Consider the following 24,239-nt stretch of genomic DNA (forward strand, 5'->3'; position numbering starts at 1 on the left):
AAAAATAACAGTCTTTTAAAGATTTGAAACTAACCTGTAAGTCTGATTGAGCCCAGGTTTGTTTGTTTGTTTGTTTGTTAGTGTATGAATATGTGGTATGGGAACGAATGGGAAATAGAGTGAAGGGAGTTCTTTAACAAAAATCTTAAGAACTCTAACATTAATTCTAAACATTATTTCAAATAATTTCTAAATTTATAGAAGCTTCAGATAATGAGCCCAGTTTATGTATAAGTCAAATGTCAATGAATAGACTATGAAAAGAAATGGTAAAAGCTAAAGACAAAATGAACACCTGATGAAGGAACATCTGCTTTTGTTTTCCCAGATCAGGAAGTGTGCTGCACCACTGGAATGAGATCTATTACTTTGTGGAACAGTTGGCTCATAAATTCATCAGGTGAGAAACACATGCATAATTTTCTGCCACGAGCAAAACCAACTTGTATTTGCTATTCTGCAAATTACTAACTATGTTAGGGATGCTTTTTGACAAAAGTAGACTCTCAGATCTTGGGTGAGAGTCCAATCTTAGCCAGAGATTAGGAAGACTATTGGTACCCTGGCTGGGTAGCTCAGTTTATTACAACATTGTCCCAATATGCCTAAGTTGCAGGTTTGATCCCTGGTCAGGACACATGGAAGAGTCAACCAATGAATACATAAATAAGTGGAACAATAAATTAATCTATCTATCTATCTATCTATCTATCTATCTATCATCATCTTTCTACCTATCTTTCCCTCTCTAAAATAAATTTTAAAAAATTAGAATGACTATTGACTTTGTGTTTTCAAGAAGACTCCAGTTTGGAAGACCAAAATTTTAACTTTATTACTCTTTTGTAGAATAATATATTCTTCTAGAAAGATAGTTGACATTTTCTTTCACAGTGTATTAAGCTGGAGCAATAGGTTCATTCTAGGGAGACTCCTGTGTAGGGAGTATAGGGTGTATGTAAAGTGACCAATTCATCCTAGTTTGCCAAAACTTTCCCCATTTCAGCCCTGAATGTCTTACAATGTGGGAACTCCCCTCAGTTCTGTGCAAACTAGCTATGTGTCCTATTAGGTAGAATTCTCTGAGCTTCTCAACACCACTTCCCAAGAGAGGATAACGCAGTTTTGAACATTGTCACTATAAACATGGCAGGAGCCTCGGAGGTCCTACTAGTAGCCTGACCAAGTGGTGGCGCAGTGGATATAGCGTCGAACTGGGATGAGGAAGGACCCAGGTTCGAGACCCCGAGGTCGCCAGCTTGAGCACGGGCTCATCTGGTTAGAGCAGAGCTCACCAGCTTGGACCCAAGGTCCCTGGCTCAAGCAAGGGGTTACTCGGTCTGCTGAAGGCCTGCAGTCAAGGCACATATGAGAAAGCAATCAATGAACAACTAAGGTGTCGCAACGAAAAACTAATAATTGATGCTTCTCATCTCTCTCTGTTCCTGTCTGTCTGTCCCTATCTCTGACTCTCTCTCTGTCTCTGTAAAAAAATAAAAATAAATAAAATAACCCACTAGTAAAGGAAAGGAAGTCATTTTACCCTCCTTGGGTGCAGCCTTCAAGGGATAAACAACTGTGATAGCTTTCATGGAGGTCCGTGAAGGCACCTCCATGAAAGGCTATCAAGGTCTTTGGTAAAATTGTTTCCAACTGTAAATTCTAAAGTAGCTCCTCTCTTGCTGATGACTTCGTAGCCAGTATGCTTCCAGCCAGTATGAGTAACCATGTACTTTCTAGAATAAAGTTGTCTTAGAAGTCAAGTTCTCCTCTGAGACCAGGGTAATGACAGATGTGTTTCCTCCAAATTCAAGTACTGATCTCAACATGTACCTGTCTGCTTGATTGGAGAGGGTGTTCTCTGTGATACCCAAAATTGGAAGCTGCAGCAGGAAGCATCTAATCCCAGATGAATGAGAAAAACAGATGCTGAGAGGAGGGGGGAGGTTGGGGGAAAAGTAAAGAGAAAGGAAAGAAGCAGATACGTGGGTGGTGTTAAAAGCAAACTATTTAAGAGAATCATAGTAGCTTAGAATTGAAAGGAACAACCTACTAACCTCTCTATCCTAGAGAAGCGTTCATTTGTTCCAGGGGTTGTTCATCCACCAGTTGCTTCCCTTATGTGCTCTGACCCAGGATCAAACCTGCAACCTTGGCATTTCGGGACAACCCTCTTAACTGACAGAGCTAACTGGCCAGGATCTATTCCTTGTATTTTTCTCTACCTTTCCCTGGCTCCATGTCCACATTTATAGACATAAACTAATCTCTCCTGCCCCTTGTCTAAAAAAAAGAAATAATAAATCTCTTGACCATGTTTTCCTGAAAACACTAACCTATTTCCTTACTGGTTTCTCACTAAAATATCCTTAAAGACTTGCTGTTTCCATATATCCTTAATTCTTATTCATCCCTTAACCCAGTGCCATCTGGCTGTTATCCCACCCTCTGCCTGCTTGCTCTCACCCAGTCACTAAGTGATGCCGCAGACTGGCGGACAAAACCAGGGAGCGCCTCGCAGGGCTTCTGCTTGCTAGAGGAGCGCTGTTGGATTGAGGTCTGTCTTCCCTTGCAATTCTCTCTTCATCTGGCTCCCGATTCTCCTTTCATCTCACTGACCAGAGCCAGGCCTTTAAATGCTGATGTTGGCTTTAAATTTGGCTCACATCCCTTCTCACTGCTGACACTTTCTTTGAACAGCTTTACTCACATCATTTTGCTGAGAACTCCCAAATGGTGTCTCCAGCCCAGAATCATAATCAACTGCCTTTTGGAGACCTACATTTCCCACATTTAAATTTTACTCTTTCCAGAGCTGAACTCTGCATAAGAGAGGCAGTGTGCTACAATGGCTAGAAGCCTAACTTCTAGAATCGGAATGTTTGGTTTTAAGCCCCAGATCTACCACACTCTCACTGTGTGATCTTTATCTTCCAGGGTCTCAGTTTTCTTCTGTGGAAAATAGGAATAATAATACTACTGATCTCATAATGTCATTCTAAATCTAATGAGATAATACAGATTTATAATAGTACCTGACACATAGTAAGCACTTGGTAAGTTTGGCCATAATTAGTCTGATCACTACTATTGTTATTTAGAACATGGTATCCTGCTGGGCCAGCACTGCTGAGGTGGTAACAGTCAGCATGGTGTCATATACAGAGAACCCAAGTCTGTTTCAGGAAACCAATGTTCAACACACCAGGTATAGCTTGGGCACCTACCATGCACTAAATACCATGCTAAAGGGTTCCAAAGATGCTTCAAACATGTGTAATAAATGCAGACTTTATCCTGGAAGCAGTAGGAGCCATCAGAGGTTTTATTGCAGATGATTGACAAGATCTGATTTTTATTTTAGGGAAATAATTCTGGAAGCCGTGGAACAAAGAGTGGTGATAGGCAAGGTCTGCCCTGGGTGATAATTGCAATGGTCAGATGATTGACAGCAAGTTCCTAAGCTAAGAGATGGAAAAGAGGGACAGGTTTGAGAAATGTTTAAGTGGGAACTGTAAGAGTTGGGGCCAGATCAGGTTTGGGAGACTACTGCATTGTAAATAGAGAAAATAGGTTGGTGCATGATAGATGAACTAGTCGGCCACCCAGAAAGAACCCCATAGGATGGCATCCCATTGGTGAATCCACTGCCGTCTGACAGTCCATCCTTTAGACAGAGACGCATATTTGGTCCTTAGCTGAGAGTGGTTCTGACTCCCAGAGTGTGAATTTCACATCAACAAAACTCTTACGTACTGCTGTATAAAAACCATGCCAATATATTCATTAATAATGAGAAATATAACTGCCAAGTGTAATAGATATTCTTATGGCCTATTAGCACATTCACTTCTTATAGGATGACCTCCTTGGGAAGCCAAGTAGAAATTAAAAGCTGATGATTATCCTACTTTCAGAGCAAAAGGAGTTCGTGTATGATCTAATGGCTGATGAGAAAAAGCTACAATAGCCCGAGACACTCTCTTCCTCGTAAGATACACCAGACAACTGTGGAGATACTATCAAATTTTGTCTATCAGGATTCCCTTTTTATAGACACCATGTAGACCAGTCCTCTTCTAGGGACACACTTCTTCAGACAGAGCACAGGCAGTGATGAAATCTCACTTGCTTCCTCATAATTTGCACTCACTGATGGTGATATTAAATCAGAAGCAGCCTCCAGGCAGGCAACGTGGATTTTCTCTTTGGTCCATAGCTTCAGGTATGCTGCTGGTATATACTTGCAACACCAACTTTGGAAGCCCCTTGGTTGTAGTCTTCAGTTTGGGCAGCAGTGAGGGCAAGGAGGAAGCCTGGAAGAGAATGGCATTCCACAGTTTTCTTACCTGCCTGAATAGAGTTTCTTTTCCTTTTCAGCCCACAGCTAAGGATGTCCTTTATTGTCTTCTCTACTAGAGGAACAACCCTAATGAAGCTAACAGAGGACAGGTAAGGATGCTCTCCCTCCCTGTCATAATAATGCCCATCTTTTCTTGAGCAGTTCTCATATTTCTGCCCTACTGCCAACCTTGACCAGCCAGTCATTTTAATCTAATAGTTCTCTATTTTCCCTTAAGCCTTGAACTTTGCACATTGATCCATCTGCTAGTTTACTCTGTGATGATTTTGATAGAATTTCCTGATGTTGGTGAAATTTTATAAATGACTAAATCACATTAAGGTAAATCTTACATTTGATTGGTGACTCGGTCTGCCAACTTGGAGCAAAATGTCAGCAAACCAAATTCTTAGGGGACTATATTTTCTTTCATTTAAATTAAATTTATTTTGTGGGTTAGGTTTCAGACATCTAATAAGCACACTGTGAGAGAAGCACTTGAAATATTGTCATACATAATTACTAAGGCAGGGAATAGAAAGGGAGGGTTTGTGATACCACAGAATAAAAAGAAATTTGAATCAGGCATGGAAAAATGTTGTTGACATAGAAAGATTACTGAAGTCTAGCTTAACAAAAATATTATTTAGGGTTTTACCACCTGCAGATGAAATCTAGCAATAACAAAGACGTTGTCACTTCTTCATAATTGGGATGGTACATTGAGAGCAGAGATGACAGTTTTGAGTTAGTGACACTTCATCTACTTTTTAAAAAGTGATATGGTCCCTATGAGAGAAACACCATGGGGAGGCACATGTGGGAGTTATGTATGGATATACAGTATTAGAAAAAGGGATGGTAAATTAAGGGAGAACAGGAAGACTTTAGTCTATACCATTCTTCTTCTAAAACTGAAATAGGACTGACAGGATGGAATAAGATGTTCTAGATTTTGCACCGACACAGAAAATTGGAGCTAGACCAAATTTTTCTCCAAGTCTTTGCTTCCTATCTGTAACAGAAAGAGTCATCTATACCATCTAGATGCTTTCAAATCTTGTCTCTCCTTCAGTAGTATGTATTATATGCATGTCATTTGAGATGCATAGAAATCCCATTTTAAAAATGAGAGTTTCTTATTTCTTTGTAACAGAAGAACGGAGGCCATGTCGTGTTCCTAAGGATACCAAGCAGAGCTCATGCTAGACAAAGGTCTCACATTTTCCCACACTATTTTGTTGCCTATGTTAATAAAGGGAATCATAAAGCCCAAGAAACCTATGAGACCTTTTTTAATATTGGCTAAGGGTTATAAGGTGCTCTGAGAAAGTATCTCTAGTCTGTGATTATATTTAAGACTCTTAATCTTTCTCAGTCTTTGAATGATGGCATCCTTTATACAGAGATGTCTTTCACTCAGGGGAAACTTCCCTCTCAAGCTGTTCTTCACATTTCTTACAGCCCGAGGCTGTCTAGTGCTGCCTCATGATGATGACTCCACTCACTCCATGTTTAAGAATTCTGCCAAGAGACCAAGTTCACATGTTACATCCTTTCTGGATAGTTTGTGTGCCACTGCTCACAATCTCTGGGAAGTTGGGCAGGGTGGAGGGAGGGTCACAAATTTATAAACACTGATGGAACACCTAGGTTTTTTAACTCACTTTGGTTATGCTACTTCAAATTACTCATCTGAATCCTACTTTCAAACTAACTAGTCATTTTCTCCTCTCCTTTTGGAACTCCAATGACAAATATTAGACCTGTCGATATTATTCCACATGTTCCCGTTCAGTCCTCCAGTCTTTCTTTTTTCTGTTTTTCAGACTGCATTATTTCTATTGATCTATCTTCATGTTCACTGACTCTCTCCTCAGTCATCTCCGTTCTGCCATAGAGCTCATCTACTTAATCTTTTACTGTAGATACTGTGTTGTTCTGTCCTAAAATGCCCATTTACTTCTTTGTAAAATTTTATTTCTCTGCTGAGAACTTTTATCTTTCTATTTATTTTAAGTGTGTTTATCTTTACCTCATGCAACATGGTTATTAAAACCAATTTAAGTTTTTTGTTGTAAATTCCAACAGCTCAGAATTTCCATTTTAATTGTCTTCTCCCTTAAGAATTGGCTACATATTCTTGGTACTTTATATGTTGAGTAATTTTAGATTATATCATAGAAATTTATAATATTATGTTGTGTAGACTCTGAGTCCTATTCAGATCTGCTGGAGAATGTTGATTTTTTTTTCTTTAGTTTGCTTTAGTAAGAAATCATCCTTGCTAGGTTCAGACCACAAATTCTACCACTTCTGTGGGTGGTGGTTTTTACTTTGGTTCCATTTTTAAAGGTGTTGCTAAGCTGTGTAGGGTTCCTTCCTTCCACATAATGCAGCTCAGAGATGAACCTGGGGATTATACAGTTTCATACACAGAATTAGAGGGATCTCTTCTCCAGCTCTCTCCTCTCCAGGATTCCCTAGCACTATCTAACCCACTGAGGCCCCTTTTTCTAAGTCCTCTAGCAAGAGAAATGGGGTTTCTACTGGAGTTTTGGCCATCACATTGCTGCATGCAGTTCTCTACTAAGGTCACCCTTGGGGCAAAGCCGGGAGTACATAAAAGAGAAATGAAAACATGGAGATTCCCTCCACATTCTTTGAACCACAAGGTCTTCTTTCACCAGAGGTCAGAAATATAGGGGCTTTTAGACAATACTTCTAGGCCACTGCCATGTACTGAGACCCACACTCGGGTTAAAGACATGAGGGAAAAGAGGAAATAAATTTGGAATTCATTTTTGTGTGTGTTGTTTCTCCAGGTTTCAACTGTTTTCCTCAATCCACCTGCTTTGTGTATTTTTCAGTCCTTGTGTGTTTGCTTTATCATTTTGTTCAGAGTTTTGTTATAATTAGCTGGAGAGATAGCCAGTGGCAAGTTTACTCCATCTTACCTGCTGTTACTTTAATTTTACAGGCAATGACACTGAAATTTAGAGAATTTAGATAACTTGCTAAGGTCAAATAATAAAAAGGGCAGAACTAGTATGCTGATTCTGGACTCTGAATTTGGTCCAACTCATGTGCTTTGCATTACATCATGTTGCTCTTCCAAGATTTCTTAGCTCTTCAGTTTGCAAAGCAATTGGAAAATCATAACAGAGATTTTAGGTTTCTTCATTAACATAATAAAGGATATAATGTTAATTTAGGTACTATTATAATTAATTATTTTAGTGTTAATTACTGCAGATAATTCCCTAAAGCCTTCCTGGGAGTTTTTTCTGCATCTTAATGGAAATACTTTAAATGTTTCATCATTGGAAATGAGATCATGTCAAGGAAGTCCAACTCTAAAAGAAATCAGGAATAGATATTAAATTTAATCAGAATGCATTTTTGGCACCTATTGAGATGATCATATTTTTTTCTTTGCCCTACTAATATAGTGAAATGCATTAAAATATTTTTTAAGATTGAATCATTCTTGCATTCACTGTTATACTTGGTTGTGATTAATATATTATTATTTTAATGTAAAGCAGTATTTTGTTTCTGTATTTTATTCAGAAATTTAGCACCAGAATTCATAGTTGTGATTGGGCTGCTATTGTCTTTTTTATGACTAGCTTTACTTATAGTATTTATTGTAATTTTTTTTACATTTAGATCATTATTTCCAGAATTTATTCTGATGTACAATATAAGGCCAAGAAGAGTCCTTTTTTTCTCCAAGTGTTTAACCTGTTTTTCCAGCACCATTGGCTGAATAATTTTTTACTACCAATGTGACAAATTAAATCTTTTCATAAGCCATTGATAGATTTTCTATTCTAATACACTGCATTTTTTTCTGTTCCTATGCTAGAATCAAATTACATATTTTAATTAATTTTAACATCTGGAAGACCAGTCTGTCCTCACTTCTAATGTTGGGTGAAAATCTCCCTGGTCTTTAGCGGTTGTATGAAAAATATAAAATAACATAGCAAAATGTCATTACATTTTTGCTATGTCTACTTTCTTATTTAAGGGTATGTCACTTCTCTTTTGCCCCTCAGGAAGATTTTTTTGTTTTCTTCAGATCAGTCTCATGCACAGTTTCCTAAGTTTACTTCTTGCACTTTAAGATTTTGCTTCTACTGTGAATAATTATTATTCTGTTGTATGTTTGAAATTATTATTCATGTTACAGCAGTTAACCTATAATTTGGGAGTCCATGGGCTTTTATTGAACTCCATTAAATGGTTTTGTTTTTTTTTAATTTGCAAGTTAGAGAGATTATAGTTTTTATCAGAAGATTCATATGATCCCAAAATTGTTAAGAAAAATTGGTTTGGAGGAAATCTATTGGTTTTGTAAATTTATTTTTTGTTCAACCATTTTAATGAAACATTTTATTAGTTCTAATATTTTTTCAGTTAATTTTGGAGTGGTTCTATAGAAAATAGCTGTACTATTGGTAGTTAATGATAACTTCTGTTCTCTTTTCTCATATTTATAGTTATTATATTTTCTTGTGTATCATTACATTGGCTAAAATTTTCAAAATTTGTATTGATTTGAATTTCATAATTATGTGCTTTGTTGGATACTGACTTCAGAGAGATATTTTATCTGCTATATTAAGAAATTATTCTTTCCATTTTTAAAAAAAATTTTATATAAAATAAATGTTTTAGAACATGACTTTTGGTCGTATCAAGATAATTATAGGCCTGACCTGTGGTGGCGCAGTGGATAAAGCGTCGACCTGGAAATGCTGAGGTTGCCGGTTCGAAACCCTGGGCTTGCCTGGTCAAGGCACATATGGGAGTTGATGCTTCCAGCTCCTCTCCCCTTCTCTCTCTCTGTCCTCTCTCTCTCTCTCTCCCTCTCCTCTCTAAAAATAAATAAATTTAAAAAAAAAAGATAATTATAGCTTTCTTCTTTTATTTCATTTGTCCTGTCCATATGAAAATTTAAAACAAAAGATTTCCTGATAAAAAATTAACCTTGCATTCATGGAATAAATTTTATTTATCATGGTTTCTTCTTTCATTATATTTCTGGATTTTATTTAATATAATCCTAAAGATGTTGCTTATCAGTATTTAATGTTAAGAGTGTTCAGGAGTTTTATTTTATACTATGTCAGCTTAGGGGTAAAGAGATTATGTGAATTTAGAAAAATAAATTGGCAGTCTTTTCATACACTTTGGAATATCTTAACTGATGTAGAAAGTATGTGTTTGTTCAAGGTTTGATACTACTCAGAGGAAAACAATCTATGCCTAAGTTATTGTTAAAGAAGTTCTTTGACAGTTATCTTAAATTTTTATATGACTTATTGTTACCATATTTTCCACCTTGAGATGCGGTAGAAATTACCAATATATTAATATTTTAATTTTATAACATTTTTTCTAGTTTTTAAAATTTCTTATGTATCTGTGCTTACATCTCTTTTCCTACATTCATGTAAAGGTAATTATTTTCCTCTTACTTCCTCATTCAGAGTACTTAGTGGTTTGTCTTTTAAATTTATTTATCAATTCGTATATTTGTTTCATTTTATAATTAATTATTTTATTCTTTTAACACTATTAATTCCTATTTTGTGCTTCTTATCTTTTATTTCATCTCTTTTTCTGGTTCCTTGAATTGAAAGTTTATTCATTATATTTGATTATTTATTCTTTAATAATAAAAGCTATTATGAATATAAAGTATACGCTAAATATCATCCTTGTTGAATTACATACACTGTGACATGTACTGTTAATATTGTTTTTTGGCTTTTTTTTTACAGAGACAGAAAGAGTCAGAGAGAGAGAGAGATAGGGACAGACAGAAATGGAGAGAGATGAGAAGCATCAATCATCAGTTTTTCATTGCGACAGCTTAGTTGTTCATTGATTGCTCTCTCATATGTGCCTTGACCATGGACGTTCAGCAGAGCGAGTAGCCCCTTGCTTGAGCCAGCAACCTTGGGTCCAAGCTGGTGAGCTTTTGCTCAAACTATATGAGCCCTCACTCAAGCTGGCAACCTCGGGGTCTTGAACCTGGGTCCTTATTCCGCATCCCAGTCCAACACTCTATCCACTGCACCACCGCCTGGTCAGGCTGTACTGTTATCATTGTTAACTTCTAAATAGTTTACATTTATAATTTTATATTTAATTTGATTTACAAAGTATTTCACAATTTCCACATAATTTTAAAAATATTTTTCTCAATTTCTAGTCATTGCATTTTTTTCAGAAAATGTGGTTTATATAATCTCTACTTTTAAAATGTGTTGATTTTGTTGGTATTTTATAATTTACGAATGTTAGAAAATATGCATACTTTAAGGAATAAAATGTTTTATATAAAAATGTATTAAATCTATCAAATATTTAATATTTTTGTTTATATGGTCAGTGAAGACATGGAAATATTTTAAAACGTTCCACTATGACTTTTATTTGAATTTCTAACACATTGCTTTATAGTTTATACCATATTATTTAGCTCATATGTGTTTTAATTATGGACTATATTTCCAATTAACATAAAATAATTTGTCACGTCTAGTGCTTTTTAAGTTTTTTGTCCAAAACTAATATAACTTATTTTTTTGTTATTTTTGTCCACACATTCATCTTTTACTCTTCTTTGATATTGTAATTTTCTACCAACGATATGAAAAGTGTTATTTGAAAGGGTATAATTATATTTTTATTCTAATAACAGTTTCTAGTAGATTTTATACTGTCAAGAAAGAATTAAGTAGTATCTGCCTATTCTCCTTGTTGAATTTCTTAAGACATATTTGCATTATCTTTCATAAGTACATACACACATTTCAGTATTTGCAGTTTTTATTTTATTTTTTAATTTTTCAGTTGGCTGAGTCTTTTTTCAGATAAAATTTTCCTGGAGGATATGTAAATTCTAAGCTTTCTGAGTCCTAACTTACTTGAGCATTATTGTCATTCACCTCCAGGTAAATATTTTATTAAATATAAAGTTCTTGGATCCTGACTATCTTTTCCTCTAAATTTACTAGAAACAGTGACACAACGTCAACTTGCATGTATTCTATATTCTATATTCTTGCATATAAAAACTTAAATATATTTCATAAAAAATGGGGAGCTGCCAATTTAATACATTACTACTTTGTTTGTAGTGACTTTCTCCTCCTGGATGCTTGCAAAAATTATTTTTCTTCATCTTTGGGATAAAAGTCAAGAGAATGTACCTAGGTGTGAGTTCTCTTATCAATTTTGTGTAATATTGTACTTTATTTAGGACTTGAGCTATTCCATCTGACAACTTAAACTTCTTCAACTTAAGAAATTTTTCTATTATTCCTTTTATTACTTTTTCTTGTCTGTTCATTATATTCTTGAATCTATCCAACAATTCTTTTATACTCTATTAGAATTTTTCATCTCTATCATTTTTCTTTGAATTCTTGGAGGATGTTTTACTCTGGTTCTGCAATTCACCAATTTAAATTCTTCATTTTGTTTTTGCAGCATTTGACTTACTATTCATGGCTGCCACTGCATTATTTTTTATTGTGATAAAATACTCATATCATAAAACTGATTATTTTAACTTTTTAAGCATGCAATTCAATGGCATTAAGTTGTGCGTCCATCACCATTATCCATCTCTAGAACTTTCCTATCATCCCAAACTGAAACTCCCCCAGCCCCTGGCAACTTCTACTTTTTATGTCTATGGATTGCCTATTCTAGAGTCTTCATATAAGTGGAGTCATATAATATTTGTCCTTTTGTGTCTGGTTATTTCACTTGGCATGTTTTCAAGGTTCATCTATATTGTATTATATTTTAAAATGTCATTTCTTTTAAGGCAGAATAATATTCCATTATATGTATATACCACATTTTGTTTATTCATTCATCTGTCAGTGAGCATTTGGTTTGTTTCCATCTTTTGTCTGTTATGAATAATTCTACTATAAACATTGGCATGTAAATACCTGTTCAGGCTTCTGTTTTCAACTCTTCTGGGTGTATACCTAGAAATGGAATTGATGAATTATATGGTAATTCTGTTTGATATTTTTGAGTAATCACCATACTGTTTTTCACAGTGGCTGCACCATTTTACATTTTTACCAATAATCCACAAGGATTTCAATATCTCCACATCTTTTCTGATACCTGTTATTTTCTGCGATTTATTTTATAACAGCCATCAGAGTGGGTGTGAAATGGTATTTCATTGTGGTTTTGATTTGTATTTCCTTAATGATTAGTGATGTTGAGTATCTTTTCATGTGCTTATTGGTACATTTGTATATCTTCTTTGGAAAATATCTGTTCAAGTCTTTTGCTCATTTTTCTTAAATTGGGATTTTTTTATTGTTGTTATTGAGTTATAAGATTTTTAAATATATTCTGGATATTAATCCCTTATCTAATATATTATTTGGAAATATTTTCTGTGGGTTACCTTTTCACTCTATTGATAGAGTCTTTTTATGCACAAGAGTTTTTAATTTTGATGAAGTCCAATTTATCTAATTTTTCTTTTGTTGCCTGTACTTGGGGTCATGTCTTATTAAATCATTGCAAATCCAATGTCATAAAACTTTTCCCTGTGTTTTTTTCTAAGAGTGTTATTGTTTTATCTCTTACAGTTAGGTTCTTATTCCATTTTGAGTTAATGTTTATATATGGTTTAAAACCAGAGTCCAACTTTATTCTATTGTAAATGGATATCCAGTTTTTCCAGCACCATTTATTAAAAATACTGTTTTTTCCCAATTGGATGGTTGATACCCATGTCAAAAATCACCTGAGCAGATAGATATGCAAAGTTTTATTTCTGGGTTCTCTATTCAACTCCATTGGTCTATATGTCTGTCTTTATGCTGCTACCACACTGTTCTAATTACTATGGCTTTATAGTAAGTTTTGAAATAAGAAGTGTGAGTCTTTCAACTATTTTCTTTGTCAAGATTGTTTTGGCTATTTGGGGTCCCTTTAAAGTTTATATGAATTTTAGGATAAGTTTTTCTATTTCTGCAATTTTGATGAGGATTGTACTGAAGCCATAGATCAATTTGTGTAGTATTGTCATCTTAACAGTATTAAGTCTCCTGATTCATGAACTCTGGCTGGATTTCCATTTATTTATGGCTTTAATTTTTTACATCATTGCTCTATATTTTTCATTGCCATTTCATTTTTTTACTGACAAATAACGTCTTTCAACGCAATGAATATTTTCCTGATTCTGAATTTTTTCTCGTGTGTCACCCTGCTATTGTGTTAGAGATGGAATATCATAATCATAAGTATGAATTAAAATTGTTTTATATTTCTTACATGAGTTTGTTTTAAAGGGAAATTTTCTCAAATTCCTAAAAGTGGTCCCCTTCTTCCCAACTTCTGAGATATTTCCTTAGTATAGTGACTCAAAAGAGAAACAGCTAAATATTTTAGTACTGGGTTTGCGGGTAAGTTCTGTCTGATAGCATGTAAATCTTTGTTGAAAATATAAAGACCCCAGGCTAAAGAAGACAGGAAAATTTAGATGTTCATGGTGTAATTATTTTCTTGGAAAGGCTGAAGACTCAGTAGTATATTTAAGGTAAGGAAGAAACTGGAGCGAAAGGAAGATGGTCAGATGTAGATGTTAAATCACTGTGTTCAGAACCTATCCCACCACCAATCACAGGCTTTTCCCCTCATGCCCCGGATTCCAGGATTCCCGGATTCCCCTCACCATGATCTCAGCAGCTTCAGTTTGGCAGGAACTCCCCAAATATCTGTCATGTATATAACATCTTTACCTATTTTCCAGTAGTGAAAAACACTTTCAACTATTGTGCCTGTTTAGCTATTTCTACATTGTTTTTGGACAGAAGAGTGAGAGTTAAAATATGTAGACCCAAATCACTATCTTTACCTGAAAATTTCACTTTTCTTCTAACTTTACAAGATTATAAAACAAAGCACAATGAAACAACAACTCAAAGAATTATTATGCCTTATCCAACTGACTGGCCTCAGTTCACTGAGAAAAGTCATTCTCAGAGAAACTGAAATATTTGCCCAGATTCATATAAGTAGTCAGTGACAGTAGAATTTTAAATTTACAAAATTAAACTATTTAAATCCAGTGATTTTTTTTCTCCTCTACAACATGAAGTAGCCTGCCCAATTCCTTGCATGTGTATGTGTGCTGCTTTTTTGTTTCTTATCTATGGAATACTTAAATGGAAGCGATCATAATATATATGTGCAAATGCATAAATGCATATGAATTTGTATGAGGTTATTTATACTCTTGTTAATGGCTTATTCTTAATGGTCAATATCCTAGAATATTTTTCTCAACATAATAAGAGAAAGTTATAATACCCACCTTATAAGGTTGTTATGGGAACTATATTACTTATTATATGTATTATATAGATGGGGATACTGAGTCAGAGCTGACAGCCACTCTGATACCTACAAGTACCTAGACTTGTGGGAACTCAGGCATCATGGCCCCAATGTCCACCCCCTCAATCACTATACTATAGGGTTTCCCACAATTCTACTATTATATATAGTTTTAAGTTAAAAACAAATTCAGTTCACAATTCACCACCTCAAACCCTCTGGCTTCTTCTAGAAAAGTTACCTGAGAGCATATGCCCTCTTTACATTTTATTTTCATGGCCCTTTAACAACTTCAACTTGGAAATACTCCTCACAAAGAGGTAAAGAGGAGTATCAGCATTTCGCAGATGGGGTTAAGAGGTTAAGTGTGTTGCTTATTGCTTAAGAAGTTGGAGTGAAAGCCAAAAACGCTTGGCTCAAACTGCTGAGTGGAAACCAAAAGACCACACTTCTCTATCCCTCTCAGTCATCTTTTGGTTTGGTTGGGAGTGTGGTTTTGCCATTAGTGTCACAGGGGAAAATGACATATTCTGAACACACCACTTGATTCCTGGGGCAGAATGATTATAGGTTGTCATTACCAAGAGACAGTTCTAAAAGCCTTTTCTAAATTTAAAACTGAGAGGAAAAAAAATCTTCAGACACTTGAAAGAAACTGGATTTCTTCTTCTTCTTTTTTTTTTTTTTTTTTTTTGAGATACTGTTCATTTAGGTATGAGAAGATTTGATGACAAAATTAAGATAAATAGAGCAGAGAGTTTATTCTCTTGTCCTGTTGAATGAGAGATAATACCATGGAGTCTGAGTTCATGAGAATGTTCCTTACCTCTCTACATTTTTTTTTCATCTGTAAAATGAATATAATGATACACCCTGGCCAGTTAGCTCAGTCGGGTAGACTTAGAGAGTCATCCAGAAATAACAAGGTTGCAGGTTCAAATTCCTAGTCAGAACACATATAGGAAGTAACCAACAATGCACATCTAAGTAGAAAAACAAATGACTGTTTCTCTATCTATCTCCCTCCCACACTCTCTCCCTTCCTCTCTTTGTCTCTCTAAAATCAATCAATTAGAAAATATTTTAAAAAATGAATATAGTGATAGTCCCTACCTCATAGAACTGTTGGAAGAATTAACAATGCCAGGCATGTCCTTGTTATTATTGTGGTTGTTGTTGGGGTTTTGACAAACAGCTAATGAATTACTCCAAATTCTCCTGGACATAACCCACTCAAATCATCACAGCAAATTCCCAGCCCTTCCTGGCCTACCTCTTTCTCTGAGGTGTTTAGCATTTGGCTGTTCTTTCTATAGAGGCATAGAGGTAGAACGTGAGGCCACATAAAAGTTAATGTTTCCTTTGTCTGATGGTTCTAGAGAGACCTCTAGCTCACTATTGGTCAGCATCAGACAGCGTTGTCTGCCTATCACCTAACTCAGCCCTAGGGTGCGAATTTGAACCTTAGATTTAGCGCTGCTTTTTCAAGAACTGCAGATTCAGCCTTTGCTACTCACCCACAACAATTTTTTTTAATTATTATGTATTTGAGTGTAACAAAAATGTACAAAGGCTAATAAGCAGTCATTATCTACCACAATGCTTATGAGATGAAATATTACAGGTATTGGTGTGCCCTGAGTATACTCCCCTTTCTTTTTTCATCAGAGATCATCACTATTCTGAATTTGGGGTTTATCCTTTTAATGGATGTTACAGTGAACATTCTGTACCTGTATCCTGGGGGGTGGGGAAGTCCAAAAGCAAGAATTTTCTTATGATATACAACTAAGGATTGAACTGCTAGGTCTTATAATATGTGAATATGAGACTTCACTGGGCATAATTTAATTGTTCTCCAAAGGGGCTGCACCAATTTACATTCCCACTAGTAATTTATAAGGGTTATGATTGTCCCACATTCTCTCAGTGTTTTGTGATCTCCCAACTCCTCTTCTCAAACAGACTGGGTCCACATATGACTTGTGGGTTAGATTCACTGGTATGGACTTAATGTACTCTTACCTACTCCCACCTACAGCCCACTGTTGCTCCAGAGGGTGATAAGGAAGTCCTTTGGAGAAAACTGCAACCTCCGCCAGTCTATATTAATAAGGTGTGATCTAACTAAAACAGGTCATCCACCTTAGGACTGTCCCTTCAGCTTTCCTCCACAATCTCTGTTGCACTGGGCTTGGCAAAGTGCTACTCTGTCCTAGGCCCCTCCAAACACTCATTATGGTCAATAGTACTGAGCTCAACTAAATCAACCTGAACATTTTAGATGTCATCAGGACTAGGAGAAACCCAGACCCTGTTGAACTAAAGGAGCATAAAACTGAAGGTTTGCATGGTAGGAACCTATGTCTATGGGCAACCGTGAATACAGAGCCCACTTTCTACCACCCCCATCTCCTACAAAATATGGTTCATCGGGGAAAAATGATTAGTGATGGGGAATGTGTTACAAGGATTTGTTTCAAAAGCCAAGTGGTCCCTAGGAAATGCATTGTGAAAACCACTGCACGAATGAGTAACCAACTAAAGTAGAGTTGTATACAGAAGAATTGGGACAAATTCATATACTGCCTTGTGATTAAACTGTCACTCCAGTCCTTTATGCCAGCTTAGGCTACAAACTTTAGAAATTACTTGATGGGTTCTTATTAGTGAACTTCAGTTTCTGGTCTGCACTCGACCTCCTGTCACATTGTGAACTCCTGTCTGCTAAGTGAGGCCTCTCTACTTCCCAGCTGACGCCCAGGTTCTGTTTCTACTCACTCTTGGGTCCCCGTATAAAATCTGATGCACTATCCTGAGCCAGACAGGAGCTGGTAGATCTTAACAGCTCCACACCTGTGTTTTACATTTGAGAAATCTAAAGTTGAAATGTGTTAGGTCACCAGAGGAGGGATGCACAAAGCCTGATGAGTTTTATGAGAAATTTAGTTATGCATCTGGGAGCAGATGGGCTGAGACCCTAGTGACTTCAGCAGCGAGAGGAAGAGAAGCCTCAGCCCATACAGGACGGGGTTTGGCAGCGTTTCCCGTTGCGGGGGGGGGGGGGGGGGGGAGCTTCTGTACCTGTGGGAGAGGGAGGGTGGTGCTAAGTAACAGAATGTTCAGATAAGTGATGGGGAGGTGACTAACTGGTAGGTGTCCGAGGGTCGGGCGGGGGTAAGATATTGATCAGGATTGATCAAATGGAGAGTCACGGGGACTGCCCTGGTGCCATGTCGCCTGAAGTTCAACCTGGTTAGTTGAGGCTTTTGGTAAGGGGCTCTGGACCCAGATCTAACAAAATGCCTAGGAAGTGACAAAACTAGGATTAAATCCCAAGTCTGTCTTCTTCCAAAGTCCGTACACCTTTAAATGGCACCGAAGTCTTGGGAAGAGTGAGTGAGTTACCTGAGACTGTGGTGTAAGGATGGGGATCTGACTGAGCTCTGGTAGAGTTCTGGAAGAGAGAGGAAAGCCTACACAGGCATTGAGAAAGAACAACTGAAGAGAGAATTGGAGAGAATATTTGGTAATGGAAATCGAAAGAAAGCATTTTACATAGAGGGAAAGGTTAACTCTGTTGCTGTAAAATATTGAATAAGACAAAGCCAAAGAAGTGACCAGGATGGCAATGGGGAGACAGCTGGGGACACTGACAAAAACAGTTCTAGCAGAGATATGAAGACAAAAGGCAGAACAGAATGGGTAAAGAGGTGAAGAATTTCAATTTTAAAATGAGGGGTAGAGACATTTTTGGCCCTTTGTTTCACCAAAAGCACCCCAAACTGGAAGAATGTGAAACAGATTCATAAAGCTCATTGTTGAGGAAACTAAGAACTAGCTAAACTGTAAAAACACTGTACATGAGGACAGAAAGAAGACAGAGGAGTGGCAAAAGATGTAGGCCGTCTGGCGAAAAGTCAAATATACTCTTGCAGAAGAAGATACTAAAGAGGAACAAGCCTAGAAGCCTTGTAGAACCTGGAAAGCTCAAAGCCTGGAACTGCCAGATACAGTAAAAGTCAAGGAAAGGCTACACAGTGAAAACTGAAATATTGTTTATAAGTTTATCTAAGGAAGCTATTCCTTCAGAGACGTGCACCTCCACTACATTCTGAAGATTATTGTATTCTTTCTGTAGCTCCACCAAGAAGAAGTATATTCTCTGGCAAGATAGAATAAGAATGGTTTCACAGGCAGACACGAGGCATGGGAGATTATGGAGACATCTACATAACAAATGTTGCTACTTGCAGCTCTCCCCTTGTCAATTCTAGACATAACACCCAAGGAAAGAGTTTGAAAACTACTTCTCTGTAGAAATAAGTATCTCAGAGAGGGGGGAAAATTACATGTGCTCATGTAAATTTGAGGGTCCTCAACAGCAACAACAACAAAAATCGGTTGACAAAAGCTGGTCATCCACCAACTGATGTGCCCCACCATGCACAAGTCTTCTAACAAATCCTGTAGTCATGCTCATTCACTATAAAACATACCAAAAATCACTCCACATTTGAAGAAAGTCTCCACCAGAAAAACAGGGGAGTGAGGGAGTGAGGAAGTGAGTACTATTTCAAGAAGTTGTATTGCCTGATCAGAGGTGGCACAGTGGATAGAGCGTCAACTCTGAATGCTGAGGTCGGCAGTTTGAAATTTGACCTGCTTGAGCAGGCTTGAGAAAGAGGTCGCTGGCTTGACTTGGGCCTGAGGTCTGCAGCCTGATGCCAAAGTCAAGGCATGTAGGAGAAGCAATCAGTACACAACCAAAGTGAAGCAACTATGAGTTGATGCCTCTCTCTCTCTCTCAAAAAAAAAAAAATGTTGTGTTGTGAAGAGAAATGCAAATAAATTGGTCAATAGCTGGAGGGAGATGTGGGTTCACAGAGGATTCATTTTTTTAAGATGAGAGATACTGAGTATATTAATATGCCGGGAATCAGTCAGTAGTATTTATCTTCATGATTTGAGACAAATATGTAGTCACAAACATTTAAAAAAAGACTTTACAGCCTGACCAGGTGGTGGCGCAGTGGATAGAGCGTCAGACTGGGATGCTGAGGACCCAGGTTCAAGACCCCGAGGTCACCAGCTTGAGTGCAGGCTCATCTGGTTTGAGCAAAATCCTACCAACTTGAACCCAAGGTTGCTGGCTCCAGCAAGGGGTTACTCGGTCTGCTGAAGGCCCGCGGTCAAGGCACAATGACCTAAGGTGTTGCAACGTGCAATGAAAGGCTAATGATTGATGCTTCTCATCTCTCTTCGTCCCTGTCTATCCCTCTCTCTGTCTCTGTAAAAAAATAAAAATTAAAAAAAAAAAAAAAAGACTTTACAATATGCCTGCTTCTAGTTAGGATGGGAAAAAGCCTTCATTTTCATGGTGTACTAGAAAGGTCCAGACAAAATAGAATTCATATGTTCCTTTGGGGCTAGCAGGCACACAGGAAGCACTGATTTACTGAATTAGGGAGAAACAAGCCCTTTACAGCTGAGCAAGGATCTGCAGAAGCTTTCATCCTTGAGGGTGAGTGCTGTTGTGGGTATGGGCAGCTGAAAAAGTAGGTCAGCCATGGACAGAGACTACAGGGATGAGGAAAAGCCATCTGAACCTAAAGCAAAGATGTGTGCCAAAGGTATGGATTATCTGTAAAAGCCCCAATAAAAGCAATCTATCAGCCTGACTGTTCTACTGCCTCACCGACACCTCTTTTTGGCATTGTTTCAAGAAAGTAACATTGAAGTAGTTGCTGAAAAGTAAAGAGAAATTGCATAATCTTATGGATTTTTGTGTTGCTTGGATTCTGGAGTCCTATCAGAGTTAAATCTAAAGGTCAAGCAAAAATACATGAAGCTGCATGTAACTGCCTCCCAGCTCAAATACTGAAAAGACCACAAAGCAGAGCAGGGCAAATGGCTGGGAGCTGGGTTAATAACAGGGAACACACACTAATTAAAGCTGTGGCCTAGCCCAAGCTCAACCTAAGTGTAGGAGGCTCTAAATAATCAGTCCCTCATGATAAAAAGCTTACACTCTGCATTAAGTAAACAAATCAACATTATACCTAAGTCACCACTGCTTTTTTCCTACATAATGTCTAAAATACAAATTAAGAGATTATAAGACATGGGAAAAGGCCGAAAAATGTGACCCATAATCATGTAAAAACATGGCAATGGAAGCAAACCACAGATGACTCAATTATTGGAAGTAGCAGACAGTGACTTTAGAGCAACTATTATAAACATTTTAAAGAATGTACAGAAAAAGGTGAATATAACGTAGTAAGATATGGGAAATCAGAAAAAAAAATCTCAAAGAACCAAGTGAAAACTATGAAACTGAATAAGATAATATCTGCAGAAAAGGGATTAATAAACTTAAAAACAAGTTAATATAAGTTATCTAAACTGAAAGAGACAAAAGGAAAAGATTGGGAGGTGGGGAGAATGAAACAGGTCTATAATTTGTGAGATAATATCATCTGGTCAAATGATGTATAATTGGAATATCAAACATAGTATTCCACACACACATCCCAAGCAGGACAAATACCACCTAAGTACATCATAGTCAAATTTCTGAAAATCAGAATAAAGAGATAATCTTAAACTTTGTCAGAAGGGAAGGAGAAAAGAGATTTTGCAAACAGAAGAACAAAAATGAATCACTTATTTTTCATCAAACAAAAAAGAAAATGCAATCTGAAGACAAAAGATTAATATCTTTAGGAAATAAAGTCAATTTAGAACTTTACATCCAGAGCTTTTTATACTTTAAAACTGAAAGCAAGACTAAGACTTATTTAGAAGGGGAAAAAAAACTTAAGAGAATTATCACCAAAAATTTTGCACTACAAAAAAATAAATGCTGAAGGAATTCTTCAGCCCGAAGGAAAATGATACCAAGTATAAACTAGATCTACAAAAAAGGAAGGAGTAACAGAAATGATAAATATTTTCTTAATTTCATAAAAAGACAAATAATAACCCTGTTTTGGAGTTTATTTCACACATAGAAGTAAAATAATATGACAGTCATAGCACAGAGGCATTATGGGAAGTATATATAATAGTAAAGCTTTATTTCATTATATGAGAAGCATTCTAATATTAACATACAGTAGCCTATGGTAAAATAAGAGTGAATATTATAATCTATAAAGGAACTGCTAAAATAGAAGCAAAGATAGGATATTATTATAGATCCTACAGATGTTAAAAGATAATAAAGGGATATTATGAATAATTTTATAGAAATAAATTCAATAGTTACAAAGGAAATGACGTTCGCATGTTATTATATATAAATTGTACCTCACTGGAAAATATATAGAAAATAATGATTGGTTTAATAAATATCTTCATGTCATTAATTATGTTGGTCTGCTTTTAGGTAAAAGCCCAAGATCACTAGGTGTTATATAGATTATAAAGAAATGATTACAGTTGGTTGTGGAATTTCATGACTCCAAAAGTAGCAACAAAGTGTCTTCAATTAATCTAGGTCTTTCTGTTTTGTTCAACCCATGTTTTTCGTAGTAACACTAGAGTCAGCAGGCCATCTGGAAATGTGAATGCAGCCTTAGCGGTAGTAAATAGTGATGTGCGTTTACTATATAAGTTGAGGCTGTAAAGGCAACTACTGCAGGGCATTTGAATAAAGTCCAATTCCACAGAAGCTCTTTTATTGGAGGCGAGAAGTCAACAATGCCAAGCTGATGTTGGGTTATTCGAGGTTGGGGGAAGTGGAGGCTGTTTCTATTCACTGAAAATGTGGTAGATGTTGCATAAGCCCGACAGGGATTTTGCAGTAGGAGCATCAGTAGGATACTCGGGATAAACACTTACTGAATTGTTTCTTGACATGCTTATGTGTGTTTGTCCTTTCGTGTTTTCATCAGCAAATATCAAAATTTCACAACACAGCTGGAATCCCAAAAAGTAATTTTCATGAAGCGTAGAAAAATTCCCGGACAACAGAAAGTCCAGCAAACACTGTCCCCCTTCTCCCTACTCCCACCCTTACAAATCAGAGTAGTGTTGGGTGCACGATGCATGCCCCCTAAACAAATAGTTATGGAAATGAATGACTGACTGGTGAATGTGCGCAAACTGGGATCATTCATTCAACAGCATATCGCATACTCTAGGCCCATAATTAAGTGCTGCAGGGGTTGCAGAAGGAACACAAGACATGTGGTATGAGACCCTTTACTTCTCAGTAAAAATGCTAGCAGACATGTGAAACCCCCGAGGAAAACAGGAGACTCTTTAATAGTAGCCTGTCTTCGTAGGATTCCAGCCTCTCTCATTTCCCAAGAAGATAACATTTCATGTGATAATAACCAAGTCCTCAGAGAGGTTCTTATCACCCCCTTTAATAGATCTCTCTCCCAATTTTCTTCCATTTCTAAGCATAAAAAAAAATAGGCCCTTAATAATAGTTTTATTGTCCCAGAAGTAAAACAGACCCGCCATTCCCATGAAACCATCTATTTTGTTTGTTTCGATATTGTGGGTATGTAGAGAAGGGGCAGGGAGAAGGGAGGTGTGGACTTAAGCCGTTTGACCTTTGGAGAAGTAAAGGTGGTATCTGGGACGTTGTGATCACTGCTCGGGACTAGTGAGTTTACATCTTGCCAGACACAAAGCTTCAAGGATAAAACAACCTTTGCTTGTTCTGGTACCAAAAAAATAGAAAGCTCAAGAAAATACTTGTAAAGAAAAGGAAATAGGCTTAGTGAAAACACCCCAGTTCCCAGACTTTATTTGGCAGAGAAAGAATACAGTGAAGCCAAGGAACCTTTTCCATTCCCCTAATATTCCTCTTTTAACCCTCTTTTTTAAGCTTCAGTCTTAACACAACATTCTAATTTTAGTGTTACCAATATGTTCCAGATTTCACTTGTCCATGACCAAAAAGTAAGACCACATTTATTTTCACATTTACTTTTAATGTTCATCCTCATTCCCTCTAATTGTTAGAAACTCGCTCCCTCCCCCATAGTGTCCACAGTTATTCTGAAGGTTCCGTGGTACCGCTTGTATGTGCTCAAGAGCAAACTCTGGCTTTTGTTTCCTAGGCTCCCCTTCTTACCCCATCTCCACCCCCATGCCACTGGTCACTGCCATTGTCCTCATGAAATTGCCAACCTGCAGGACAAAGCTGCCTGTGCCCAGATGACTGCTGGTGCCACCCTCTGCCCTCCCCTCAGTGGTGGCCTTGGTGAAAGACACTGTTATCATCTTTGCCCTTCCTTCTAATGCACAGATATATGCCTTTTTGTTACCTAACAACAGAGTTGAAATTAAACTATGCCTTTTGATGGGATTTATTGAAATATTAGGGTAATATAAAAAAATATAACCTAGAGAATGGTTTATAACCACCACATGGGCGCAGACCTAAGGTCAATTATGAGGCCAGTTCCTGCTTGGCTTCCCTCCACATGGCCAAGTGAAGCTAATCCCCGACCACAGGGTTGACCTCTTC

At 36.9% G+C, this 24,239-nt stretch overlaps 1 protein-coding gene across 1 annotated transcript in view; it reads left to right on the forward strand.

The window, feature by feature from the left end:
- ANTXR1 (ANTXR cell adhesion molecule 1) overlaps nucleotides 1-24,239 on the forward strand; it is a 243,937-nt gene that overhangs the window by 23,873 nt on the left and 195,825 nt on the right. The window contains exons 2-3 of the mRNA XM_066267299.1: nucleotides 329-400; nucleotides 4,381-4,452. Of these exons, the coding sequence (XP_066123396.1) occupies nucleotides 329-400; nucleotides 4,381-4,452 (144 nt within the window). The remainder of the gene's footprint in view (nucleotides 1-328; nucleotides 401-4,380; nucleotides 4,453-24,239) is intronic.

This window comes from Saccopteryx bilineata, chromosome 3 (genome assembly GCF_036850765.1).
Source record: "Saccopteryx bilineata isolate mSacBil1 chromosome 3, mSacBil1_pri_phased_curated, whole genome shotgun sequence".
In the NCBI taxonomy this organism is placed as follows: Eukaryota; Metazoa; Chordata; class Mammalia; order Chiroptera; family Emballonuridae; genus Saccopteryx; species Saccopteryx bilineata.